At 38.0% G+C, this 23,973-nt stretch overlaps 1 protein-coding gene across 1 annotated transcript; it reads right to left on the reverse strand.

Annotated features, from left to right (window-relative positions):
* Positions 1-822: 822 nt before the first annotated feature.
* GHRHR (growth hormone releasing hormone receptor) lies at positions 823-23,483 on the reverse strand. Its single transcript, XM_010122242.2, has 13 exons — positions 23,427-23,483; positions 17,021-17,126; positions 16,290-16,397; positions 14,972-15,072; positions 11,801-11,898; positions 9,920-10,052; positions 8,876-9,029; positions 7,651-7,711; positions 6,838-6,907; positions 5,096-5,187; positions 4,215-4,344; positions 2,587-2,628; positions 823-945 (listed from the first exon to the last, which is right to left on the reverse strand). Exons 1-13 carry the CDS (start codon positions 23,481-23,483, stop codon positions 823-825), a joined length of 1,275 nt encoding a protein of 424 aa, XP_010120544.1.
* Positions 23,484-23,973: the final 490 nt, after the last annotated feature.

The raw sequence follows: 23,973 nt of genomic DNA on the forward strand, positions 1-23,973 counted from the left end.
AGAGCAAAAATAGTCACACAAAAGAAAATACTCAGCAATGTTCCTAGCAGTCTCCTAGTCCATCTCCCATGGATCTCATTCTCTTTCTGTGAAAAAGTTTGCTTTTCTTTTTAATTTACTTGCAAACAGCCATAACCTTAATAGTTATCTTATGGAGCCTTGTCCTTCCCAACACCTCCGCTTTCTGCTACTTGGCCATTAGAAATTTTCTAACCTGTAGCTATTGCAATAGCATCAGAACATGAAAGTGTATTGGGTTTTATTCTGAACTTTGAATCATTTTGCTTCTAAAGAGACAATATGAGGTCTTTTTAGTTACTGTGTTGACAAGGCATTCAGCTTCTTATTTGCATGTCTACTAAATGAAAACAAGGAACAAAGTTTGGACAAGATGGTTAGACTCCATCTCCCATTGCATAAGGATTTAATTCCAGTTTCCAGAACTGGTCATCCATGGTGTCACTGAAGGGTACTCCAGATGTCCACTTCACAGGCACATTATGCTGTACGTTTCATAAGTGAAAGTGTACAGGAAGTGAACCAAGAAGTTATTTTTGTGTTTGCATAGGATATCGATGAAAGGGTTATTTTGTGTTTAGAAGGCCAGTCATTGTTTAACCTGCCACTGCAATGCTTTTCCTGCAAAAGATGTCCAATGGGCAGAACTGATGTAGAAGTGGATCCTCCTCCAATTTGCTCATTATAAATTGTAATCATTGAATTTGGTGGGGTTTTTTGTTTGTTTGTCATTTGTTTGTTTGGTTTTTTTTGTTTTTCTAATCAGTCTTTTATATGTGATTACTCCTCATCCAGAGGCCATCTTTAGCACACAGATGTAGTCATTTTTACTCCAGAACTAGACGGCACAGTCCATCTCGTCCTCCTCCACACTGGCATAATTCCATATGTCTTACCATACCACCTCCGGCCAATTTCCGTTTGTACCTCAAAAGGAAAGGAGAATGCTATTTTTTTTTAAATATTCATTTGAAAGTTTATTCCAGTAATTGTCTCACCAACATTGCCTACACAATTAAACACATTCTCTCCACATAACTTGCTCTTCCTCAGTTGCTAAGGGCTGCTGTCTTTTTTCCATCTGCAGCAAGTTTCTTAATCAACACTCAACAATTTGTAGCTGAGAAATAATACTACTTTACTATTTAAGACAGTGAGGGGAAAGCCATCAGCAATTAGGAGACATTTGTTTTCTTTTGCTGACAATTATGTACACCATGCATGTTCATGTACCGTGCACGGCATGTTAATAGAACGATAGAGTGGATCCAGACCAGTCACTAAAGACTACTTTCATATTTGATTCTTATTAGAAATGTGCCTTCATAAATGTCTAATAGGAAGAAAATTTCTAAATCGAAGTGCTATATATCTGGGACGTCAAGCTAAATGTAAAGTTGTGGCCTACTATCAGAAGAGATTAGGATTATTAATAGACTAGTGAACAGGAGTGTCAACTGAACACAAGCATCGTTAGAGCAGTCAAAAATTCATAGCCAATAGGCTAACAAGTGTTAATATATTTGAAGGTATTTGTTTTAATATTTCCAGATTTTCTGACAAAATTAAGTAAGTGTGGACTATGGCACACATAAACAATTAAATACTGTTTGAAGGCTTAATCAGCCGTAGACTTTAAACTCGGACATTTAGTCAGTACAGACCAGGGAGTCTAGAGTGGGTCAGCTATCTCTAGCACAGACAAATGTACTTGGTCGTTGGAATATTTCACTGACTGTGATGATTAGGGATAGGATTCACTCCCTAGACACACCTTTCACACTCTAGGGGATGCCCTATGTGGTGGTATACGTGAATCACAAGACTCTTCCTGCAAGTAGAAACCAGTAGATTGTTAGCATAGTCTGAAATCAAATCCCAGTCACACCGTAAAATAGCCATCTACCTTGTACTCAGAAAGAAGGGTGAAATTACAGGATTTCAACTCATTCTAAAATACAGAGGGTAAACTGTTATGTTGCCTATATCATTTTTCAAGATGCATTCTTATCACAACATCTAGACTATATAAATGGACCTGGATAACAAGCTAAATGGAACGATTCCTATCCCATCAATAGTAAAATTCTGACTTATATATTCTAAATGGAAATCAGATTTATCAACAGTAAGATATACCGGGAAGCTTCAGGAGCATATTAAAATACTAAAAATAATATTTCGTTGTTGGGAAATTAGCATAAATTTAATTTCTTTGCAATTTAATCATAGACCTTTAGTAAATGGAGATCTCTTTGCATCACTGCAGCAGCTTGTACCTTCAGGTCTGGACTTAGCATGGGTTTCCTGAGCCCCACTTTAGTACAAAAAAATGTGGAAAGGTTAAAAAATGCTTGATGGAATAGCAAAGCAGTAAAAGTACATTTCTCCACTAGATGGCTTCATTCCCATGAAGATAACTGAAATGAAATTCAACTTCATTGATTCCCACGTTAACAGGCAATCCTAAGAAACTAAAAGATTTGTTAATCTGCTTGTATGAAAGTGATTATTAACTCTATACATCTGCTAGTGAAAGCAACATTGTGAAGGATATAGTTTCCTTACCTCTTGGTTCAGGAAACAGTAGAGAACTGCTACAATAAACCCCTGAAAAAGTAAAATAAATAAATAAATAAATAGATAAATAAATAAATAAAGAGTTGAGTTTTAGCACAGTTTGAAAAAAATCACTTGCCCTATCTGACTTCATGATTGTACTGTGTATGTGAATTAATTACTATCACTGCAGGTTGGAGGATTTTTATAAATTGGAAAAATCTTTTTGTATCTCCAATAAAGATGATCAGTGAGATAATCAATTTGTTAGGGGCATTTCACCAAAGTCAGTAATGTGGTGTGAATTCACAAGAACAGATGAAATGGCAAGTTAAGTTCTCCCACGTTGTCCTTACAAAATTATGGTCTATTCTACAGCGAAACACACTGTGAACTAATTTTTTACACAGTCTAAATCAGTAAGGAAATATAGACTTCTTAAGGAGATCCATGCATAGAGCTCAAACAGCTTTCCAGCCAAGTTCTGTGCCCTGGCATTATATCAAATGAAATAAAATTCTGTCCAATTGAATACTTTTGTTAAGATTCTGAACTGAGATAAACTCAAGAAAATCCTAGGAAGTCAACAGACCTGCGTGACCAGATACCAGCTAAACACCTCACCCTTTTATTCAGTTTACTTATTACTCACATTGTTCATTAACTTGATGAAGGCCAGCTCTGAGCACAGAGGGTCAGGATTAAGGTGTGCAGGGTATGTTAGACAGGATTGACACAATGGATTAAGTCCTCAAGAGGACTAAACTAGGACAACTGCTAGATTTTTGGTGATGCTTACTGTCAAACAATGCCATGCAACCACTCAGAAGGAGATGTGCTGCTTTGTGAAGTTTGGTAGGATGGCCCACAGCTGCTGCTTGTAAATTCTGAGGTGCAGTGCTGGGAAAGGGAGGAAAGCATAGGGCAGCCGGGTGGTGTCTCACTCATAACTCAGGTAGCAAAGCCACCTGGAGGGTATGTTAGAGGAGCCCCAGTATCTGTTCTAGTTCACACGAAGCTCCTCAAGCTGTCCATATCCTGTGTGTCAATTTAGAGCAGTTTGGGGCATCCAAAGTACACCAAATATTTTGCCTACCCAGGAGGGAAATGTATGTAGTATTCCTCAGGTCAGCAGTCTGTATGTGACTGACAAATGCATCAGTCACAATTCTGTGTTTATATACTTGCCTATCAATTTATTCTTTGCCAAAGAATTTGAAAAGGGGATGGACCTACAGATTTGATTGCCCGTGGATAATTTGACATCAGCCCAAATCGGCTTGATCTTGCAGTGAAATGAGGGAAGGTATATGGATTACCACTGGCAGCAAAGAAGGTTTTCCATGCTTGACTTTGACCCACTATCCAACTTACACATGCATCTGAAAGATCTGGCCTTGCATTTGCAAAATCTGCAGATATATATTCTAGCCTGCAGCCAGGTAGGTCACATCTTCAGAGACCTAAACTCAGCAAAGAACCATGAACTCTGTGAGGAGACACTAGCTTCAGGATCCAATGATTTTTAGTGCAATACTATTTGTCATAAAATTAGTCATTAATTTCACCATTAAATAATTTGTCATTAAATTAGAAAATCTACTATGAAGGAACGGAAACCTCTGTGGTCGTTTTACCTGAAAAGATCCAATGCAGAGCTCTAAGTAAAACCGAACTCCCAGGCTGGTATATTCCGGAAGAAAGTTGAAGACAATATAATGGGTTCCAAACAATGGAATTAGAAGCAAAGTTGACCTTGAGAGACGTCTAGTACAGGACATGAGAAAAGGTAAGGTAATATTGTTTTCCTGAGTAAAGACTAACACATGAAATACGCAACAGTAATGAAGTTGAAAACTCTAAATACCTGCATGTGAAGATCATATCTCTTGGGACTACAGTGCTGGGCAGAAAGCATAATGAAAAACTAGCTGGAAATAGATTTCTGATGCTTATTGCCTCATTGGCAATACCATGTTCATGGCAATACCATGTTTGGTAAGCTTTTCTCATGGCATTTTGGTGCTTTGTCTTTCCGAATGAGATTGCAGTTCAGCAAAACACAAAGGAGCAGAATATATTTCGCCCCATCAGAGCCATTGAAAATTTGACATTTATTTGTAAGTAAATACAGAGGAAGTAGTATGCAGGCTCCCTTTATAGTTCACGTACAGGAAAAGGCATCTGGAGAGAGCAGTTTATCCTACCCTAAATCAGAAATCTAACGTGGATTCAATTAATGGTTTCTTAGTCTCTCGAATGGTTGTAATTGGAAGGTAGACATCTGAACTGGTCTGAATACATCCTGTTTAGATGGTCACTATTAGGTGAGATAAGCCTCATTCTTTGGCTAATTTCCTTGGGAATGGGATAAAGTTGGGAATTTCTAAAATTTAATGGCAGGCAAACTGAGTCTGTCTGTGTCACTGGATATAGGCTTCTCATTTTAGAAAAGATGACACAAGTTCTTATGATTAAAATAATTGTTTGTTTGGTTTTCTAAAATTTCATACACTACCTGTACTGAGAAGAGTTATTGAAGTTGATTTGTCGAGGGTCTAGTTTTTTCAGCAAAATTCTGATGATGTTGACAAATAGGACAAAATTGACCTGTTCATAATATTTTGGCGGAAAAAAAAAAAAAAAAAAAGGTTACTTTTGCATGTAAAACTTTGCAATGGAAATCTGTCTTTTTACTTTAGCTATTATATAATTTGTGCCTTTTCAATGAGACCACTGTAAGACTATTAACGTCATTCTTGTTGGCAACATTGAAGCATCTTAAGCATCTCAGCATTCAAGCATCTCAGGAGGTTGTATTCTTTCTTCAAGAAATAGCTGAAGATGAAAACCTGAGAATTTTACTTTGTTAAGTAAACAATTTTTTTTCAATAGCTTGTCTGATTCTTTTTATCTTTTGTAGCTCATATAATTTTGATTCTCTTTTGAGATGGCTATTGCACTACATTCTGGCTAATATCTTTAGATACTATTAGTAAAATTCATCTGACTGAATACACATATCTACAATGGCATGTCTGCATCTGAGCTGATCACCTTGTTCTCCCTTTGCAGTCAATGGAGAGCCAGACAGTGTAGTCAATAGAGCCTCAGGTGGTGTTGGGGACTAGTCATCTCCTCCAAGTGTAGGTCCCTTCCAACCCTAACCATTCTACGATTCTATGATATCTGTTATAAGTCAGATGAATCCTATAGTAAAAGTGCATATTTCTCTTTTTTGACTCTGAAGAGAACCGAAGAGTGTTAGTTCAGTTCCAAAGCTAGCTAGAGTCAATCCTAGCTTGCAAAGCAAATTTGCTACAACTGCAATTTGGCATAGCTTTACCAAAGTCTGTGAAGCTGCTCAGTTTTCCACAATAAGAGTTCCTCCCCATGCTTTTTGTGTGTGTCTGTACACACCAACTCTTCTTTGAGGCTGAATGTGAGGCTGAATGCTTAATTTTACCTAAGAATGTCCACATTTTAGCGGAAAGTCCAATCTTGTTTTATCCATCAGTGACACATTAAGTACATTCCATCAGAAAAATCACCACCGCAATCCCCCTCTTGACTTCAAATGTGGATTCCAGATAAGCACTAGTAGGTGGAAGAATAATGGAGGCAGAAGGAAATATTTAATTGAAATGTGGCAAACTATCACCAGATTTTAATTTGAGATTTTTCATTCACATCACTGGCCTACATATGCCTTATTTGCATGCATACGTCCTACAATTAAATTAAGCTTTTAATAAATGGATTTAAGGTCATCAGTTAGCTTCCTTCTCAAATATCACTTGAGTTTAATGATTTGTGGGAGTAATCGTACACAATAATCATTTGAAGCCCATCAGTTTATTCAATAAATGTAAAACTCAAAAGCTATCATCATTATAACCTACAAACAGAAACCTATTGCTCTTGAAAGTTTGTATTAAAATTTACGGATGATTCTGGAGTTTTAGGCTAAAACTTGTCTTTTCAAATGTTGTAAGGATGGCTTAACTTCTCACTTGCCACTAATTTCAACTAAACTGACGATTCTATAAAATTTTTCATTTCTTTGAAAGATGTTTTCTTAGCGGAGGGGACACTTCTCTGATTCTTTTTAGATTGCATTGAACACAGGCAAATTTACAGTAGAAGTTCTACCATTCCTCTTCCTTATTTCAAACATTTCAGCAAACAGTAACCAGATTTTAATTTAAAAGTCTTTTTTTTTTTTCTTGTAATTAATCTGGCAAACCTAGAAGTACCTACCCCAACAGAAATTATAATAGGTCCTTTGATTAACCACCAGTATGGAGAGCCTTGATTAATATCCCAGCATCTGAGGAAATAACAGTTAGTTTAGAAAAGTCGTGTATGTAATCACTACAGTCAAGACACCACCTAGCAATGTCAGTAAAAATTTGAAGAGAAATATTTCTGTGGAACTGCAGGTATAGTGCAAGTATCCCAATATTTAAATTCTGCTTTGAATAGAACATACTCTTTACTAATTATCATACTTTTTTTCAAAAAGAAATAGTGATCTTGATGTGTTAAGTGACAGCCATGGATGCAACAACTCTGACAAAAGACTTAAAACAGATGATGCCATGGCTGATAGAAAGACATAGCTTTCTTTTTTTCTTCAAAGGCACTTATTTAAGATATGAAACATTTTGTCTGTGTAAAATACTGAGCACTTCAATCTTCAGAAATATCAAAAGGTATTTTTTATAAGAAACTCCTAAAATTTTACTTCCTTACTTTCTTCATCTGATTAGAATCTTTTTTTTTCTTGCAACAAAATATTTCAGGTTCCTAGGAAGGATCTCCTGCACAATTGCAATGTCATTGCCATAATATGCTCTAACGGAGATTGTAATCCCCATTCACTCTGTCCATAGTGGAATGGAAACACAGAACTCCACCACAAGCACTAATCTACCTGGTGATGTAGAGAAAGCTGGGTAATGTACTGATGTTATTTTCCCATGTAATTTAAATTACATAAGCCTTCATCACCATCATTATTTTAAAAATATAACCCAGGAATCTAGAATAATGTAGGAAACAATGACTTACGCTGTATCTTCAAAGTAGAATTTTGCTAATATCCATATAAGAGTGAAAAGCGTTGGAAAACCTGTTAGATAGTTAAACAAAAAAAATTGTGATTGTCTAGTTTCATCAATTAATCTAAATCTTGTCCACCGAGACTCTGTTGTGATGATACAGATAACTAATTTTCAGAACACAAATTGCCCTCTGTGGCCTGTTCATGTCACAGGAATTGCTTTAGATTCACATTATAAACTTAGAACAAAATCTCCTAATACCCATGAAGGAATGAAACAAGTTATGGCATTGACTGTTTGGTGATCATGCATCATAAAGGGACACACTTTGCATATCATACTGTTCTGCCACAGAACCCTGAACTTGCAACCTCTTACCAACGTGAACACTGTTCACCTGTGTGTTCACACCTGAAGTTAGCACTTGCATGCAGATAGTACATTAAAACCCAGTTTTATGTAATTATTGCGCTTTCTGCATGACAAAATATTGGCGAATAGCATTTACAAAATCTTAAAATGACAGTAATAATAGCACTTTACAAACACAGGATATGATGCAGCCTATCTTACGCCTTCCTAAAAAGGCATTTGAAGTCTCCCTCAAACACAAAGATTGATCCAGTCTGCCTAGCTGTCAGGCTTACCTTAACCTTTGGTGCAACATGCATGGATTGTTTATCTGAACTGACCAAAAATTGCCCTGGGCAAGTGCATTCACCTGCCATATACCCTCAGGACGTAGTTCTCTGCTTTTTCCTTTACACAGAAGCTTTATGTGGGAAACCACTTAATTTCTAAGTCACCACAAAGGTCTGAAGAATTAGATGTATTGAAGATTATAAGAAAAATGAGTGGGAATGTTGCTGTCTCATGCCTGCACTGTTATTTAGTGGATAAAGCTCCTTTAATTAACACACTTGCCCAATGCAAAAGATGGGCTGCAGTAATTTTAGGACTACAAAAATCCAGATGAACGCATTCTCAGAAGAAGACTACCTAACTATATTCTTGCAAGAACTGAAGCGACTTAGGTCCCTAACTTAGGTGATTGGGATAGCTTCTTAGAGGAGTCTGTGGTTTTGATGGGAAGAAGGTGGTTAAGTTGGTGGGATCTCTCTCCATGGGTTCCCAAATACTTAATTTTCCACTTCTTTCATAAGGACTTTAAAGCCATATTTAAAAAAAACTTGGTTTCTTGTCACTGGTATGCATGTAAAAGCCTTACTTACCCCAGCCAAAGAGAACAAGCCACCAAAAATATCTTCTTCCATGAGAAAGAGATGAGAGTAGTAGACAGTTTAGGTAAAGAGCCTCTACTAGCAGCCACATGAAATTTGTCATCATGAAGTAGTGACAGAAAACAACTGAGATCTTGCATTCAGTCTAGGGAACAGGAAAGTCACAACTTTGGCATTACTTTTGCACCCATGTGTTTGATTTGCAGAGGGAGTAAGCATCTGTAACTCTGACTGAGATCTACAAACATCTCACAATTACGTGCATATTTAAAGGGAAAGCTTCAAATGCAATATAGCTATCTGAATAGTAAGGCTTTAAACATCATAATAGCTGGGAATCTCTACTGTGTTTTGGTTCATAAGTATATGCTAGAAATATAGCTTGGTCCCTAAGATTTCTCCTACAAATGCACTGCCTTGAGTGTAGCTTATACAAGTAGTCAAGTGCTCCATAGCCCTTGGACAAAAGTGTGTTCAAGCATCCATTATATTGCACTTTACCTACTTAGGCTTAATTTTAATTTTTTGTGTGGTCATGAGCAATGCAGAAGAGTCATCCTGTTTGAAATACATTGCCGTGTTGCCATATTTCTGGCTGGAACAAAGATAAATTAATTGCCTAGTACCTTGCGTATCCTGTGGTTTACAGTTCAGAGCTTCCAGTCAGGACATGAAATCCAACATTTCCAGAAGAAATATCTTTTAAAAGTTGTGTTATGAGATACTCAGAGATATTCAATTTTAGGCTTCAGATTATGGAAGTGTAAGTGTAATGGTACTAATTTTTTCTGTGGTAAAGTCCATATGCGATTTAGAGTACTGCAGGATCACAAACTGATGGATTCAGAGCATAGAAAGCATGAGGAACATGCTTACAGAGATAAAAGATACTGAATAAAACAATTACGTTCTTTTCATCATCAAGTTAGAAGAAAAAAAAAAGTAAGTAGTAAAAGAGTCATGAAAAGTGAAATCGTATATAGATGGTATGCAAAAATATCAAGTACCGCAGTACCCGACTTTTCCTGTGCTTACTGTAGAGAAGCTGCAATGATCAATGTCTTCCTCTTGGAAAAGGACAGCATCCTTAATGAAAACAGCAATAGCTTTTAAGATAAAAGTAAAAAAGAGCTGTACATGGATATAATTTCTGGGACAACGCAGCCTCCTGGAAGAAAAGAAGAAATGTTCTTCTGAGGTACAGACTTGTACTGGCAGTAATTCAAATATGCAATAAGTCTTTGTTTCATCCTAAGTACTTCCAGGTCTGTATAGAAAGAACACTTTGATCCACTCAGCTCTTTCTGCAGGCAGGCAGAGACAGAAACCTTCCTCGCGTAAAGCAATTCACCCACAGTCCACATCTTAATCTCCTTCCTTCTCAGGCAGTGCCCTGATGATGTTTCTGGTCTGCCAGATTCCAGCAATCTCAGTTTTAGTTTGTATTCAGTGCACCTCAGTCAGGCTTTTTATTGGCATTATTTCTAGGCCAAGAGAAACCTGCATTTGAGGACTGATCTTTCCTGGTACAGTTCTGACTATGGCTAAACCACTCCCAAGAACAAGCACGTGGAGATACCCTGGACTAACTAGACAGTTTTATCAGTGAACAGGATAACGATTAGTTAGCAAGAATTTCTATATCCTCTGCTGTGAGTGAGCTAAATTGCATTAAACCTCTATGCAGACAGCCTTATCCAGAATCAAATAATTCTTCCTTAGTTTATCAGAGTTACTCTTATGAATTAAATGAATGTAGATATTTGCATTAAAACAATTTAGCACATCTGCTGTAAATTCTCACATTCAGTTAATTCAGATTAACTTTTTTAAACTGTTATTAAATACAGACTTTTGGAGGAGTTATGCAGCTTCAACTTCATGTTTTCATTTGGAGCTGAAGACTTTAGCTAATTAGCAAAAAGCCCCATTAAATGCCAAATTCCATCCAGATTCAGCAATCTCAGGGTCACCTAATCGTAAAACTCACATAGCGTGTGCAGAATTTTATTACTGAACTCCAATGCCAACCCCATTGTTAGCTATAACACTTTCCTCCCTGTTGCTAAGTTTCTTTGTATCCTTTGTTTCTTTCTTTCCCCTTATTGGGGCCAGTTTGTTTTCCTGAGGTCAAAGTGGATGTCAATGAACATATCTGTTGACTTCCAGACATGAGCTAGGAACCAGCAGAGGTCAAGTAACTTTCCCCAGAGAAACCTGATTCTCACAGCATAGTAATAAAACTCTTTTTTTTTTTTTTTTTTTGTTCTTGCAGAACTACAAGAAACAAAGACTAATAAAATAAATCCTACATGGCTGAAAACATCAAGTCTACATTAAATAAGAAAATAAACAATCAAGTTTACTCCAGATACTCTAAATTATCCGTGAAAATGCCTAATAACTGGATAGTTCAGTAGGCAAGAAATCTTACCAAATGTAGTCAAACCCAGAGTCTAAGTTTCAAAACACATCTTTAGTTGTAAATGTTTCAATTGTGATATATACAGTGCCATAGGAACATTGAATCAGAACTGAGTTCTTTGTTTATATTCTTCTTATTAAAATTTACTGACCCCATACAAAGCAAGCACACATAGTTTATAAAAAAAAAAATCTTAATTCCAGCTGAAGCAAGCAAATATCTCTATTAGTTATTCAAAGTGAATTTGTGACTTCTGCAGAAGATAGACAGGGTTTATTGCCAAGTTCTGATTCTTCTTATTTCTGGCTTTCTCTGATCACTTTTAATTTCTAGCCTCAATTTTATATTGTTAAACCACTATGACTTGATATTTTTATTTTATTCTTCTGGATTTCTCTCTCTATTACTTCGTTATGTCTAATGTTGTCTCCTACAGTTTAAGATACTGAGAGCTATTAAAAGCATCAAGGTGAGAGGGTCACTTTACATACCTGAATGCAATAAGGACTGTCACAGCAATGATGAGTGAGGTGATCGATACACTGTATCCTATGGTGTAGATAATCTTTATAGTAGAAAAGTAGGATTGCTATAAAAGAAGAGGATTATTTGTCACATAAATTGCAACTGAATGATAGCTGTTTTACCGATTCTGGTAGGTTTTTTTTTCCTTCAGTTCTTCCAGTCTGTTGACATCCCTGACTGCCTTTTCTTCCCTCTTTTAATCCCACAGCAAAATTCAACTGAAATAAATCATTATGTTTCTTTTGTGAAGACCCATTCCATAGCTACATGGATACAGCCCAATCTGTAAACACGTATTGGTCAGGATTGTTTCAAGCCCATTCATAAAACCTTAATAAACCAAGCCGGTCTTCCATGAAAACATTATAAAAACTCTTATGTATTTTTACAAGCATTACTTTTTACACTATGTTTTCTCCACAGCAATAGTAGGACAATCCTGATGGAAGCTGGCTGCATGATCAATACAGAATCTTGTCAATTTTTCATTATGTTTTTCCGCTTTCCTTTGCTCTACTTCCTTACAATTTTGCCATCTATTCTCCCTTTCCATTTTTACTGCATTGTGTGGGGTTTTTGCTGGGGTTGTTTTTTTCTTCTTTTTCCTTCCTGCCAAAATCAATCGTTTAGTCAGAACGTCAATCAAAATCCATTTCAGTTTAAATGGCACCTGTCAGACACAAACTCTGAGTGAGGATAAGCTGACTTCAATAATCACACGTGGAAGCAGAAAATAGAATGAATAAGCTCTAGGCTGCAAATCTTTCCCTTCAATCTGACGTGGTCTGTCTCTTGAGTTCAATTTCAGTGTTTTTATATCCTAAAATCTATTCAGCTATGCAGTGCATTGCTACAGTTCACTGAGGGGAAGGGCAGGTACTTGTTTCGAGCCTTAACTACAACTTAAGGCATTATAAGGCTGACATTGGGTAGGTCATATTTAGTTTATTTTAGGTGTTTAAAAATAAGCTGCCTAAGTATGAGTAGTTGAGTCTATGACAAATTGAGTGGTGTGAGAGCATGGCCACAGGACTGTACTGTTGAATTTTTAACATAGTCCTGTTATTATTGTTTCTTTTCTAGATAACAAAGGGAACAAGCACCTCCAGAATGGAAGTCAACTCATTTTAGGGTGAGATCTTATCACTTTCTGTCAGCAAGAAAAAGAATCTATCACTACATCTGCCTTAAAAATTGTAAATTAATAGGTCTGATTTAGTAGAGGGACATTTTTTGTTCTGAGGACCCTATATCCTTGTTGTGTGCATTTCTGACTAGCCACAGTCTAATCCCATGGGATGAGCTTTTGTTACTGGTGAGCACACTAGGTGCAACCTGCATTTGTCTTCCAGGATAGTTTCATCCATAGGATGCCAGATCATCCTTTCTGAGAGCACCTCTCAGTGTAAATGCAGTAACCGGAGATAACCAAGAGATTTTCTTGAAAAGCTCACACCTGACCCTGACCAAAGCACTAGTACAGTTCCACCACGTAGTGATTAGCTCAGACTTACACAATAAATTTTGAGATTGAGGAAGTTAAGTGATGCGGAAACATGCGTAGTGACCTTTTCTGTCGTGGATGAACTGTGAATTGTGTATGATTACCCATGTACCTGACTATGCATGATTCCAGCCAGTGCTTAGAGAAGTCCCTCAGAGCTACAAAGCCAGCCAGTAAGTCTGGAAGGCACCGCTCCATAAGAAACATACCAAAGCTGAGCCAGGCTGACCTTAGTTGGCAGCCTCCACTTACAAATCAGAGATTAAAACCACAGAAACTAGTCAAATCCTTAAGCGGATAAATCTACCACTGAGGAGTTTACCTTCAGGTAGACATTCTACCTCATACTTAGGGTTACTACCAAAAAAATCCATAGACTCATTTAAGGTTGCTTTTACACCAGTAAGGAAGTAATAAAAGAAGGGAAGAAAGAGAAGAGTTGAATTTCAATATGTTTATTTATGGAGAGCACCAGGTATCATGGTTTAGAGGCTGGAAAGGAAGTTCGAGTTAAACAGCATGATAGTAGCCAGTAAAAAAAGTAGTGGGGAGCCAAGAGAAATCTCCCCATGATGATATAAACTAAATTATCTCCAGCAAGCTGAAAGGAGTTCATCAGCTACAGTATAAATGTTATTTTCATTCTTTCTATAGTGGACAAAAAAAGGACAGTATTCATCTAACTTGTACAAATAAAGGCAAAATTGCAGTGTTCAGCCTATATAGAGGAAGGGTAGTAATCTAGAGTTAGACTAGACAAAAAATTTTTAATCACTCAGTTTTAATTTAATGGAGATTTCTTCAGATTCTTTCCACAGAGTTACTCCTCGTTTTCTCCACAGTAGCTAATAAGACAGCAAAACCTGATCACAAAAGAGGCTTTGTGTAACCATAATAATTTGCAGGATTGTAATATTTTTCATTCAAATATGATATAATATTTTGGCTAGCTTCTTTTCTCTGAAAGAGGAGTCACAGGAAGCTAAATGCATCTATGCAATATGTTTGTATCCTTATTAGTTAGAAGTAAAGCAATATTTTTCCCTGTACAGAAAAACTTTAAATATCAGCAATTGTACAAATCTAACTGAAGCAATATGTCAAATTCTGATCTACATCACAAAGATGTAGATTTTGAAACATTTTTTATTTTTATTTTCTTGTTGAATTAGACATTTTATTCTAGGCAGAATGAGAAACCAGAAAGCTCTCTTGTCCTTAGATATTGTCGAGTTTGGAACAGTGGTGTTATGACAGTGCATTTGCTGTACTGATGCTGTGATGTCACAAAAACAACTTGCTGACTGAAATTATTGAAATGTCTTAATTTGTATTTTATGAACATCTTGTCATATATCTCTAGCTGTTATATCTGCGAGCAAGTTCAACGGAACTGTATGATTTTATGGAATTTGCAGCTGGCTTTATTTTTGTTACACTCTTATACATGAACAATAAAACATCCTTAACAATTCTCCAAAATAAGTGATTAGAGTAAAATTTGAATTGCATTCCATACTTGGTAAGAAATTTCAGCTTCAGCTGAGTTTCCCTGCCCAGTGGTCTTCAGGAATAGAAAGGAATTCTATAATATCAGCACAGCATTCACATATATTTGTTGAATTAAACTTACTTCTTCAAGTGGAATCTCATCTTCTACTGGACAAGCAATATGGTAAGGAGGGAATGGGTCAGACCAGCCTTTCTTTGTGCAATTCCTTTTTACTATCCCAGCTGAAACAGAAATGTTTATTTTTTACCGATGAAGAGCCACATAACACAGAAAATAAAACCCAGAAGATCTCTTGCTGTTGCAAAGGTTATACCCAGAGAAGAGGATCCATCTCTATTAGCATCTCACAGAGTTAATAGGACAGTTTGCTTGTATACATTCAGGTAGTCAGACACAAAACTTTGTATTTAATCTGGAGACAAACAGTGAGAACTGAGAGAACTGAGAGAGACAGAGGTGACAGAGATAGAGGTAGGAGGGAAGAAGGAAGGAACCGTATCAGGGACCAGGAAGTCCATTGGAGAAGACCGGGAAGCACTACTCCATCAGCATTCTGCCTCCTTCAGCACTCACCCTTCTAATGTACCTTTTCACACTCCCACCTTCCTTGGGGCTTACTCTCTTTCTTTGCAGATCAGAGGCTGAAATAAGGAGTTTGTTCTATGAGGATGCCACGTTTACATAAAAAGAATTATGAGGTAGATGAAGGATAAGTAAGAGAATCCCAGGGCAGGAAATGAATCTGTACAGATGAAAGGGATTTTCCTTATCCCTCATTTATAACTAGCATGTGTTGGGTGAGGCAGTTGGAGTTTCTTTTTCTTGTGGAACTGCCAAACCTAGGTCTTTCCTGGAAGATCGTTCCCTCCTTATGGGTTTGCAGTTTGTTCCTAGCCATATTCACGCAGAGAGTAAGCGGTCACAAAGGCATGAGTTTGCGCAGTCCTGCATTTGACCCAACACATATGCTACTTCAATGACAAAATTCTGCTTTGTATCTCCAACCTTGGTCTTAAAGAGCAATCACATTATTCATTCCTCTGCCTTTCATTTCATCTCACACTAATCAGAGCATAAGTCTCACAAAGTCCCATGCTTAAGTTCTGACCTAGAGAACCTCCATATGAGCTTTAGAAAACTCACGCAACAAGCTGATCCAAAAGCCTATGGCAACCAATGGAAATCACTCTCTTGATTTCAGTGTTCTTTGGCTCAGGGCCTCATCAGAGACTGTGGGATTATATCCAGTTATGGATAATGCTTAAAACACGAGAAGAACTGCTAAGTTCCTCAGATCCTACTGAAATCTTTGCAGTAATGCTCTGATTCAACTAGAGAGTAAGAACTTGTAATGTTCAGTCTTTGCCGCCCATTTTTAGAAATGCTTTTGCCAGGCATGCAACACAACAATAGGAAGACAATGATGATAGTGGATCACCTGGCTCCTTCATGAAGTGAAAGAGGATGTTCGGGCATGGTAAGGCAAGAGTCTCTCCAGCATCTGCCTCTGGCCAGCACAGTAATTTGTCCCAAGTTCTCTTGCAACCTTAGACAGAAAGTGAAATACATTTTTAAGCATAATTATATTTGAGCAACATAAAAAATAATTAAAATACTTTTATAAACTTTGACCCTCCACTCTTTGCCTATCTTTTAAAAACAGCTTAGTACAAATTTTATTTAATAGTGAGAAATAAGTACTTCCAGAGGACTATTTAATCTGCTTTAGTTAGACCCCCTGTGTTAGACTGAGGTGGGTTTTCAGACATAATGCAGTAAACTAAAATGCATTATGGAAATGGAAGGGAGAATGATGCTGGAAGAAAGACCAGATTACACTACTTGTTAAGGGGTTACCCTGTTTTTAAAGATCAATACACCCTCACACAGCAAGCTTGATGCCATGATAGCATCCAGCTGGGGAAGGAGTAGGACAAGGACATACGGATTCACTCAAATAGATTGACTATCCATATTTGAATGTGAAAAAAATGTTGAAAAAAAAAAGAATTGAAAGGAATGGGAGTAGATGAAAGAAGAGCTGACCAAAGAATGAGGATGTGGGACAACAAGTAAAACACTCAAACATGCCCATTGGCAGCATGGCTGTGTCCTGACTCCAGTAGGGTGTTGCTTCTCTGTCACTCTTCATCCCTCACACATGGATACCTGGTGGTGTTGCATTTCCACGCTTTTCTGAGTCCTCCAGACATTCAGCCTCCTTTTTCTTTAGCTCTGTCATAAAATCGCATTCTGGGTGGACATTCCCAGCAACCTACAGAGAGAAGAGTTTCCGCTAATTAGTAAGATGGGATTGGGTGAGATCTCATGAGCCATTAAGTCCAGACCCACTTTTGCAACTAACAAGGCCGTGTTAAGGACATGAAGCACTAGCTTAGAGTTTAGTAGTCAAAGTGCACCACTGTCTGCACAAACTGCAGTGGTTTTGGCAGATGAACCCAGCTGAGCTCTGTCAAAGGCAGTTGAGCTGTGCTACTTTATATTAGAGTAAATTCTTTGGCTGTTGGAGGATGGTAGCTACAGTTCTGTGCTGGAAAGTTTGCAGGATTTCTCTGGCTATATTCATAATGAAGGACTTCTTTGCTAGGCCCCAAGTTTGAGTGCAGGACTTGTTTGCACCCTTCTAAATCTGGGCCCAGGGAGGCAGAGTGCACTTGGACGGGCTCCTTTTCTTAACAGCGAAGGGCCCAGCACTGCAAGGCAAGCTGCAGAGCCCACCCGCTCCTCAGCATAGACATACCCCGGCCAACTTCTGAAGAAACAACATCTTTAAACCACATACAATTGATGCAGAATTGCCTTCTGAATGAGCTCTTCACTCCAAAAAGAATGAATCTGTCCCCTCCCTTCTGCCATTTGCCTTTCTTTACATGGCATAGGAGGCAAAACTCCTTTCCTTGGAAAAAAACCTCTGCACCAAAGCATCTGTTGGTTTGGTATGCTGGTGTAAAGGGAAAAAAAAAATTGCACATAGTGTTTTAACAGCAGGAACCTTTTGGTTGCATTAGTCCTTATTTAGACTTGTGCTTACATGCACATCCCAAGAGAACTAGAAGGGATCCAGAGTACCTTGGCCACCAAAGGACACAGTCTGCAGCAGGCTGTTACACACCACGAATGCCATGGTACAGTACCCGCTGTGCAGTACACAAATCTGTTTTTCATGAAGAAAACAATATGTGCCTTGTCCAACCATAGCCATTGTCCCCAGTCCCAGAAGGCCAGTTGTCATCAGAGATGCTCTCGTTTTAGCTCTACGCCCTGGCCACCAGTGCCAGTGTGCTCCGTATGTGTGAATATAGATGTAAAGACACAGATACACACAACAGAAAATAAACTCAGGATGAGACTTGCATGGTGAACAGGTGGCTGGCATATGGCTCAGTTTTGTTCCTCCTGGGGAAGATTAATATTCAGGGAATTTGGAAAATAAATCGCTGGCTTTCAGTTCATTCAGAGGGCAGATTGTATCCGTTCCAATAAGCTGGTGTTTCCCCTTCATGTTAATGTCCATGTCTTGTTTTCATCTGCAGAACATTTTAACTCCATACTGGCTAACAGCTTGAGGCTCTCAGGCTGCTGGAAAATACCAGATTACTTGCACAGCCTTTGCTCTTTTGGGGTTTGGACCCTGCTAGTTGAAAACGGCAAGTGTTCATATGTATGCCCTTCAAGAAGAGAGTCTGCTTCCCATTCACTGCACTTCTAGGAGGCTGTGGTTTTCCTGCCAAACTGACAGACAGCAGTGCCATGGATCACATGGTGGTAGTGAAAAGGAGAGCCTCATACTCAAGGTTGAACAAAGTTTGTTGTATGTGAGAGGAAGATAACTACGAATGGATGGAGCAGAGGCCAGCCATTGCCTTAGCCCCCAGGAGGCGGAAATCTCACGTGTAGGATACTTCAGTGACGTCAGTCCCAATCACTAAAAACAAATGGTCTAGGGAGCCCCTCAACTCCACTTCACTAAGACAGGCAATGGTAGGCAGGATGACAGAAAACTGGCATCTGTCTTGAACATCTTTGCTCACTTGATACCTCTTCTCTTGCCAACATATATTCTTCTCCCCTTATACTCACCCTGGACAATGAAAATCATCTATGTTGAAGGGCTCACTACCCATCATGTACAGCAGATATTGCAAAAAGTAACTTTATTAAATTTATTAGAAAAAACAATCATCCCATTTACTGAAAAACTGTTTTACAACATTCTCTTGGTTTGGTGAACTGTGCCCAGAAAAACTTTAGTAGGCAGGAAATGTACCCATTTGCACAGCCCTAAATTATTTCTCCTGGTTAAAAAAATGACTAGATTTTGCCTGTGAAAACTGTCTTTGCTCACTGAAGTGTTCATGGCAAGAACAAAGTTTGTTTAGCTTGTTCACCAGTCCAGGGAATCTTTTTTTTTCTTTTTCTTTCTAAGTCTCCAGACTCATGAGAACACTTTACCACATGCATCTTAAATAAAACCGTGAGGCTGATTAAGTGCCAGGTATTTAAATTATAATCTCTTCCTTCAAGAAGACCCGATCTTAAGAGATGCTCTCACGGTTTATATTCAAGTCAGCACTAACCACTGCTTGAATAAACACTGAGTGTAAGGTCTGCTATGACAGAAACTCAGGCAAAGTAAACTAAAAAGACATATTTTACTCCTATGCTGTCTTCTAGATATATTTACCCCCTAGAGCATTTAACTACCTTTAGCAAACACTTACACTTTCCAAATAGCTCTGAATACTATTCCCAAACAAAGGGTAGAATCAGGTTCCAAACTACGCTGAAAATATCTGTAGACTTACTTGTTTAATCTCATTGTCTATCTCCTTCCCTTCTGCCCACTTCTGGGCGTAGAGGTATGAGTCACTCTTTAAGACAAGAACAAATGGCTGTACGCGGTTCAGCTCCATTTGGTGTCTACATTTACAGAGACATCACTATCTGATCTGGTCAGCTTCCTTTCATGAGGATAACAGAGAGAAGCTAAAATTATTGTGCATAGATAAGTTGAAATATTTTATACATTTACTTTTGGATGGCATGAAGTATGGTTTAGACTCAATTCACTAGGATTCCTCTGACTGTTAAATCCACGGTTGCTGTCTAAATTTGGGCTGCAGCACTGGGTTAGATGAATGCCACTGGCTACAGCTACTGCTGTTATGCAGGATTGTGCACGGATCATTACAGCAGAGCTATCTTGCCTGGTAGCTCAGCTGTTAAGAAGACAAGTGTTTCTGGTTTGTAGGATCCCTAAAGAAGTGAAGCTCCATAAAATCTTTTAGCTTGTCACTTTGGTAATTCATTTGTCTTAGCATCCTCCTTACAGAAGTTCCTTCTGTCAGATAACAAAATCACAGAAAGATTGAGTCTGGCAGGAACCTCTGAGGATCATCTAATGTAACTTCCCTGCTCAACGTAGGGTCAAGTAGAGCAGGTCCCATCGAGTTTTGAATATCAACAAGGATGAGGATTCCACAGCCTCTCTGAGCAGCTTCTTCTGGTGTTGGGCTATCCTCACAGTAAAAACTGGTTTCTTGTGTTTAAATGGAATTTTCTGTATTTCAGTTTGTACCTGTTGTCTCTCGTTTGTTCATTGCATAGCACTCACAGAGGGCCATTCAGGTTACCTATGAGCTGAGTTGTCCCCAGGAGAGATGCCTCTCTCAGTGAACCTAGATTCAATTCCCTGGCAAACTGGAACAGTTTCAATATTTTGTTTCCCATTTTTTTTGAGAGAACCAGTATCCCAATAAGGCTTGTTTAGGGAGAAGGTTCCTAATTGTGCAGCGTGAAATGATTCTGCATCTGCACACACAACTTTCAAGTGAAAAATGGGACATTCCTGATGAATTTTGGTAACTGTTAGCAGAACTTAGAAGAGGAGGAAATAGAAAGAGAAAAGAACAGATGGACAGCAATTTTGGAATGCATCTCCCCAAGTCCATGTCAATCTTAAGATCCCAATTTTGGATCACTCTTATAATTGATTTTGTGATAACTATTTGGTGTTGATAATGAGCAAACACAGGGCCTCTCAGTGGCCCTGATTTTCCAACAGCTTTGCATTCCCAGCACATCCATAACAATTCACTAAGGCAGAGAATATCAGACAGCAAACTTACTGGGCACTAGATACCTTTAAGGGACTTTAACACTACACCTTTGTGATGCTGGATTACAATGAGACAAAGTAAATGAATAATGGCTTACCTCCAAATGGAGTTGCTGTCAGGGTTCTGAGGGGCCTTAGTGGCCTTGCTCAGCCTGTCCTAGGGCCTTCCTCTACTCTGCTCATGGATCCAGGACTCCTTTTCATTTCAGTCTCTACCCCAACAATGCTGTAGGGTGGTGGTTGCAAGCTTCACCGCAGCCCTGCCCTGCCCTGCCATGGGCCCTGCTGATGTCTCAACCTGGCCTCAGCCCATCCTTTTCCCCATGGCCCTATCTGATCAACCTGGGCTATGTCTGATCCTGAATTCCCTCACTGGGCCTGATCCTGACCTTGATCCTGACAGGCTGATATACCTCTCAGTCTGTACTATCTCTTACACTGGAGGTGGTGGGATGGGCTCTGGTTGGCAAGGTCCTGCCCCGCCCATCAGGTTATCACTTATGTGATAAATATAGCTTAGAAAAAGGGTAAGTGTTTTTCTTGTGGTCATATTTGCACCCCATTTGGAGTTAAGATAAGGAAATAGTTATTTCCCCAATATTCTTTTCAGAAGGGTAAAAATAATAAGAATTCTGCAACAGGAGCCAAAATAGAAAATCATTTTGAGACAACCATAGCTAATATTTCAGGTTGTCCTTCTAAATAACTTTATTAAAAAAAAAAATCATTTTTTACAGATGAAGAAATCTAAACTACAAATTAAATAAACATTGATATGTTCCAAACAGAATATGAATTTGCAGTTGCTATATCAATCATTAATATATTAAATGGAGCTGTGGGTTAGCACGACCACAAAAATTCAAGCGAATTTTTGCCCTTGTCAGAGGGCGCCTGCTGAAAGTCTTGTTAATGTGATTAAAAAAAAAAAAAAAAAAAACCAAACAAAAGAAAACCCTCTTCCAGATCAGGCTTTAAAGAGAGACATGAAATGCAAGTAAACTTATATTTTTTAAATTATTCTTAGTGTTTTCATAACATCATGTAAAATTTACTATTGAATGATACTCTTCCTCTATTTTCTCTCGTGTACATCAGAATGGATGAACATTTGCATTCTTTTCGCATTACAGTAGGCACCGTACAAGCAATGACAGCAAAAAAATATCTGTTTATGGAAGTTGAGAGTCAGCCTCTTAAGCATTTAAAACCTTGCCAAATGTTGAGTTAAGATCTTCCAGGGAAAGTATACTATCGAGTTACACCAACAATGAAAACAGATGACTGATTTTCCAACATTTCCTGCTCAAATAAGTGTTATTTATTTGTCTTCTATTATTAATAAAATATGCAACACACTCTAGAAAATTTTTGTTATACATTTACACATAAACTTGGTTTTGATCAATGCATAACTGTGTTATAACTAATCAAACTTTACAAAGGAAGAGCTATTTCTCTTGGATAAATGAAATAGGTTCTTACAGAGACCTTCAGTGATATTTTTAACTTGTAGCACTAGATCCTGACTATTCTGCCTATGAGCAATCATACTTATCTCTTCCACTACAGGGAAGCAGATTTTGTCACACAGATGATACAAAGGAAACTATAGCTTCACATCAGTAAAAAGTCTTTTCAGTCATTTCATAGTGTTTTATTTCTCAAAAACCAAGCTGCTGTGCCACTCTTCATGAAATGCTCATTAGGAGAAGAGATTCCCTGGGACGAGGAAAGAATATAGCAAAAAGATCACAGAAGGAAGATGCTGAAAATGTAATTACTCTCAAAAGCAAAGAAAATATCCTTCCCTCACTTCTCACAGACCTTTCCCGATATCCATGTGATCCTGAATGCTGGTTTATTAATCATTATCCAAAGGAAAATATCAGCAAGACCTCTACACTTTTTAACATATTTGGATATTTCTAATTCTCCCATAAGCATCCCTGCTGATCCATTTGTCACCTGTAGCATCTCAGCTGCTCACATATTAAATAGCGTTAGTGCTACCAACAAAGTAGATTAAATTTTAACTAAGATGACTGAATAATCTGAAATTTAAGAAAACTATCAAAACTCAGCTGCTCTGATGTAACAACTCTCCTCCAGTTTCTTCTTCTTTGTCACCGTCTTTTATAGCCTACACACACAAAAAAATGGGGGTTCTACCAATTATGTTTTTTCTCCTTAGTGAGTGTGTGGTAAGAAAGCAGCGAGACGTGTTGATATACAGATCTTACAACGTGTGCCCCTTCTGCTGCTGTTCACACTTTTCATTGTGTCTTGCCTTGTTTAACAGGAATCCAAAGCAAATAAAGAGAAAAGAGACTCGGGCAAAAAGTAAAGCTGTGTCTGACCATCTGCTCCAAGAAGAAAATGAACAATTATTGAAAAACAATGAAGTAAAAGTTTTTTTTTCATGCAATTACTTACAAGCACTGCCAGACTCAGGGTGTACAGAGCACAGTGATATAAAGCACTAGAGTTCATGTTCCAAAGCAAAAGTCAGACTTCACTTCTTTAGCCTTTCTCAGCATCTTTCACCTGCTTTTGGACTTCCCTTTCTCCTATCAGTTGCCAATTTGAAGCATTTATCTTTTTTGCATAGAAGTGACGTGACAGTACAGTGAAGCGGGAAATGAATATTAACAACTGTCTAAGCTGTATTTAACCTGCTTTCTACCTTTTGTCTTTGCTGCATGTGCAAAGACTGGACTGGATAAATGGAGTGATTGTTTCCAAAATTATGAGAATACTGTACCTCCTGAAAAGACCTCTGTTTCTTTCTTTGTAATACAGAGTTATTTTAGGAGGGGTGAACACCTCTAAATGTTGCTAATCCTGTATTAAAACAACATGACTGGCATAAGAGAAACCCTCTCCTAACAGCTAATGTTAATGTCAATTTATTCCAGTAAAACACACTTCATAATGTGGCTTCAGTGTATCTGTGTGTGAGTGTATTTGTATGGCATATGAT

Source organism: Chlamydotis macqueenii, chromosome 2 (genome assembly GCF_036417535.1).
Source record: "Chlamydotis macqueenii isolate bChlMac1 chromosome 2, bChlMac1.mat, whole genome shotgun sequence".
NCBI classification, from domain to species: Eukaryota; Metazoa; Chordata; class Aves; order Otidiformes; family Otididae; genus Chlamydotis; species Chlamydotis macqueenii.

What these genes read in the sequence shown, in the direction of transcription:
- GHRHR (XM_010122242.2), bottom strand. Translation starts at nt 23,483, where the DNA reads ATGAACTCTAGTGCTTTATATCACTGTGCTCTGTACACCCTGAGTCTG. An exon ending in ACAGTCCTTATTGCATTCAG is followed by an intron (nt 10,053 to 11,800) that starts GTATGTAAAGTG and finishes CTTTTCTTCCAG; the next exon opens with GAGGCTGCGTTGTCCCAGAA. An exon ending in AATAACTCTTCTCAGTACAG is followed by an intron (nt 4,345 to 5,095) that starts GTAGTGTATGAA and finishes GTCCTGTACTAG; the next exon opens with ACGTCTCTCAAGGTCAACTT.